The sequence below is a fragment of the Heliangelus exortis genome, chromosome Z, assembly GCF_036169615.1.
Source record: "Heliangelus exortis chromosome Z, bHelExo1.hap1, whole genome shotgun sequence".
Classification (NCBI taxonomy): domain Eukaryota; kingdom Metazoa; phylum Chordata; class Aves; order Apodiformes; family Trochilidae; genus Heliangelus; species Heliangelus exortis.
Genome location: NC_092454.1, coordinates 69,101,310 through 69,104,514, shown reverse-complemented (window position 1 = coordinate 69,104,514; position 3,205 = coordinate 69,101,310). Strand labels below are relative to the sequence as shown.

Sequence of the window (3,205 nt, the reverse complement as noted above, 5' to 3'; positions counted from 1 at the left end):
GCTATAAATTTACATCAGCATCATACTTTTGATAAGCTGTAGAATATTACCAGTGTTTTTTCTGATCAAAGCTGTGGTTATTGCTGCTGTACTTTTTCTCCAGGCTACATGATCATCAGAGACAGCAGGCTAATGAAATCTGCAGGACAATGCCTATGTTCCTCCTCAGAGCAACAATAATGCAGCAAACTATGGACATCTACAGACAACAGTGGTTGTCATGGATTAGAGTGACAGCAGACCCACTGTCAGGCTCATTAATTATAAAACATCCCAATTCACTATTTGGCCATCAGCCTGAGAAGATCATTTAAATGCCCATCCAGATGAATACCTTAACTTCAGTTTTGAGATGCCACTATTCCAACCCTCTTTTTTTTATATACATCTAAGACAGCTGTGTTAGATTTAATGTCAATACACTGCAATCAGAAGTTCTCTGTACACACCAGTTGTCAAAAACACTTCAGGAGCTTCACAAAATAAACAGCCCAAAACCTTCAGGTTAAAGATTTTATTTAGACACAACCAGCATTGTACACAGTGCAGCTATCCTTTTCCCATTGAAATATGCTATGCAGAAGACTTCAACTCTGCAAGGGAAAAAAAAAAAAAAAAAAAAAAGCATTAACAAATTTAAGAACTCTAAACAAATTAACAAATTGACAAATTTAAGAACAGCTAAAAAAAAAACCATTTGCTTTAACTATGATTTTGATAGGCTTTACTTCATCTACCACATGCTTTTGTTGCAGCAACCTTGTATTACATGAAATCATAGAATTCTAAATGCTCAAGTTCATTAAAAGTCTGATTACTTTTTCTGGTTATTCTAGGGAGCAAAAAACATCAGACTGACAAAGGAATTACACAGGTGACTTCAATTTATTCCATTTATGAGATCTGAAGGAAGACTGCTACTTCCTTTCAAGAACTACTTGAGTCACTCCTGCTTCCTGAAAAGAATTGTTTCTCACATTACAAAATACCTGGTATTTCAAAAGTGGAATCAGATTAAGATATCTGATGTGGCCTTTTAACTGCAAACGGCATGCTTGCATAGTCTGAGCTATGTCTGGGGCTTGTCTGTAAGGATCATCAAGAACGCATCAATTAATTATCATTAACATTACTGCTGTTAAAGCTCTTATTTTAAGTGCACCTCATTCTGTAAATAGTTAGGAATGTTGTATAGTGTGACTGTTTTCAGTTGAGTTTTCAACCGAGTTTTAACTGGCACATCAGAAAGCGTTTACAGTATCACAGTTTCTCATACTGTTTTGTTCACATCACACATGCCAGTTATTCCTACAAATTACAAGAATGCAGCTTTAAGTTTCCTCAAAGAAGAGGGCAGACACGCTCTTGATTATAGTTATTGTTTAAATTGAATCAGCAGCACACTTCTTTCAGGCCAGCTGTTGGCTAGCTGCAGTCAGAAAGGTGTGGCCTTTGGGGAGCCAAAGTCCACAAGTCTGTGAAGGTCTAGAAGCCTCATGAAGAAAACTTAAACATACTCATTATTTGAGCTCAGATGCAACTGCAGACTCTAAGCACCTGGACTGTGAAAGGCTGAAAACTTCAGTAGCAGTTTTAGATTAATTTAAATAGCAGCTTTGGATGAACTTAAACACTTAAAGGTCAGTTTTGAAGACAGATTCCACTGTGCTGCGAGATCTAACAAAATCAGTTACCTAATTATCACAATTACAGTCTGTCCTCTTCATTTCTTAAGAAGCTGGTGTCTGACAATAACAAAAGGGGCAACAAATCCACTTCCAAAGAATCCACACATTAGTACGAGTAATCGCCATTTGTTGTCCACAGAAAATGGAAGATTCTAGAAGACAGAAGTTAATATAAGTTTAGCAATCAATACAGCAGTTCCTTCCTCATTGACTGAAAACAGGTACAAGTTCAGAGCACTAAGAGGTGGTATTAAACTGACTAAATATCCAGTATAGAAACGAATTCCCTTCCTCTCAAGGAAAGGGACACAGTAATTATAATAACAGCTTGGATGTGACCTCGGTGGAGGTCATTTTGCCCACTCTTCCACTCATACAGGCAAATACAAATGTCACTGATGATAAAAACCCCCCCAGCTGTTCAGACAACCTGCTCCAATATTTAATTACCTTCGTTATGAATTTTTCCTCATGCTTGTCAGGCATGTAAAATTAGTTTTTTAGAAATAAAGCTTAGGAGAACATAAATAAATACCAGACACATCAGAAAGCGTTTGCAGTATCATTCGTGCCCTTCATACTACATTGCTCATCAGCTGTACCAATGAAAAAGGCTGCAGGAGCCTAAAGTCTTGGGCTTTGCTCAAAGCCCACCCAACACCGTCTGGAGATCTGGCAACATAGCAGTTACTACTCTGCTCCTCACATCCAGGTTCGCCAAAGCTTTAGAACCCCATGAAGTGCAAAATCCTTCATGAGGACTCATTGATTGAGGAGCTCACCCTGAGCATGCCCGGAGCATAAGGGGCCTGCGCTTCACCCAAGCGCCTACGGCGAACCAGGGCAGCCCCGTCCTGCGATTTAAACCCCATCCTCTCTCCAGCAACCTCCCCATTTCCCTCCGGTCCCTCCCCCGGGAGCAGCGGCGGAGCTGACCCCTGAGCTAGGCCTGACCAGAGGCCGCCCCTGGCCCCTGCGAGTCCCGCCAGCGCCGTGTCCCTCAGGGACGCGTTTTACCCCTTCCTGCTTCCTACCCCTTCCAAAGCCATTACATTCCACTCCCTCCCTCCATTCCCAGGCGGACCCCGGCCCATCCCACAGCATCTCCGGGCCCGGCCGCAGACTCCTTCCTGCGACCTTCAGGCCAGGCCGCGGCGGATAAGCCTCTCCCCTCTCACTTTACCTTTCCGGGGCCTTCCTCATAGTGGGTCCTGCGGAGGGCGGTGGTGGTAAACCTCCGGACAGATGCAGTCAGCATGGTTCCGAGGGGGGCAGCCCAGCGAACCTCACCCCTTCACGACCTTCCCGCAGCAGCGCCGGCGCTTTCTGGGAGCGGCAGGCGGGGACAGAAGAGGAAGAGGCGGGAAGCCTCCCGGAGCATGATGGGAGTTGTAGTTCTTCGGCGTGCCGCGCGGTCATGTGCCCCCAAACCGCGGCCTCCGATTGGACGCGCTCTGCGCCTCGGAGGCGGGAGCGCCGCGCCCCTCTCCTTCTTCCGCCGCCGCCATTTTGTTGCC

General features: G+C 44.6%; 1 protein-coding gene and 2 non-coding genes across 3 annotated transcripts; all 3 read right to left on the bottom strand.

The window, feature by feature from the left end:
* Positions 1 to 499: 499 nt before the first annotated feature.
* Positions 500 to 3,035, bottom strand: COX7C (cytochrome c oxidase subunit 7C). The gene is made up of 3 exons (XM_071730941.1): positions 2,872 to 3,035; positions 1,695 to 1,840; positions 500 to 593 (listed from the first exon to the last, which is right to left on the bottom strand). The coding sequence occupies exons 1-2, from the start codon at positions 2,944 to 2,946 to the stop codon at positions 1,724 to 1,726; spliced, it is 192 nt and encodes a 63-aa protein (XP_071587042.1). The 5' UTR covers positions 2,947 to 3,035; the 3' UTR covers positions 500 to 593; positions 1,695 to 1,723.
* On the bottom strand, positions 1,238 to 1,299 carry LOC139790458 (small nucleolar RNA Z39). Its single transcript, XR_011723500.1, has one exon. It is a non-coding gene; the product is annotated as a small nucleolar RNA Z39 (small nucleolar RNA).
* Positions 2,228 to 2,290, bottom strand: LOC139790459 (small nucleolar RNA Z39). Its single transcript, XR_011723501.1, has one exon. It is a non-coding gene; the product is annotated as a small nucleolar RNA Z39 (small nucleolar RNA).
* Positions 3,036 to 3,205: the final 170 nt, after the last annotated feature.

Bases quoted from the DNA above. Each gene is read 5' to 3' on its own strand.
- COX7C (XM_071730941.1), bottom strand. From the start codon at position 2,946: ATGCTGACTGCATCTGTCCGGAGGTTTACCACCACCGCCCTCCGCAGG. The intron at 1,841-2,871 runs GTAAAGTGAGAG...TCTGTCTTCTAG, and splicing joins ATGAGGAAGGCCCCGGAAAG to AATCTTCCATTTTCTGTGGA.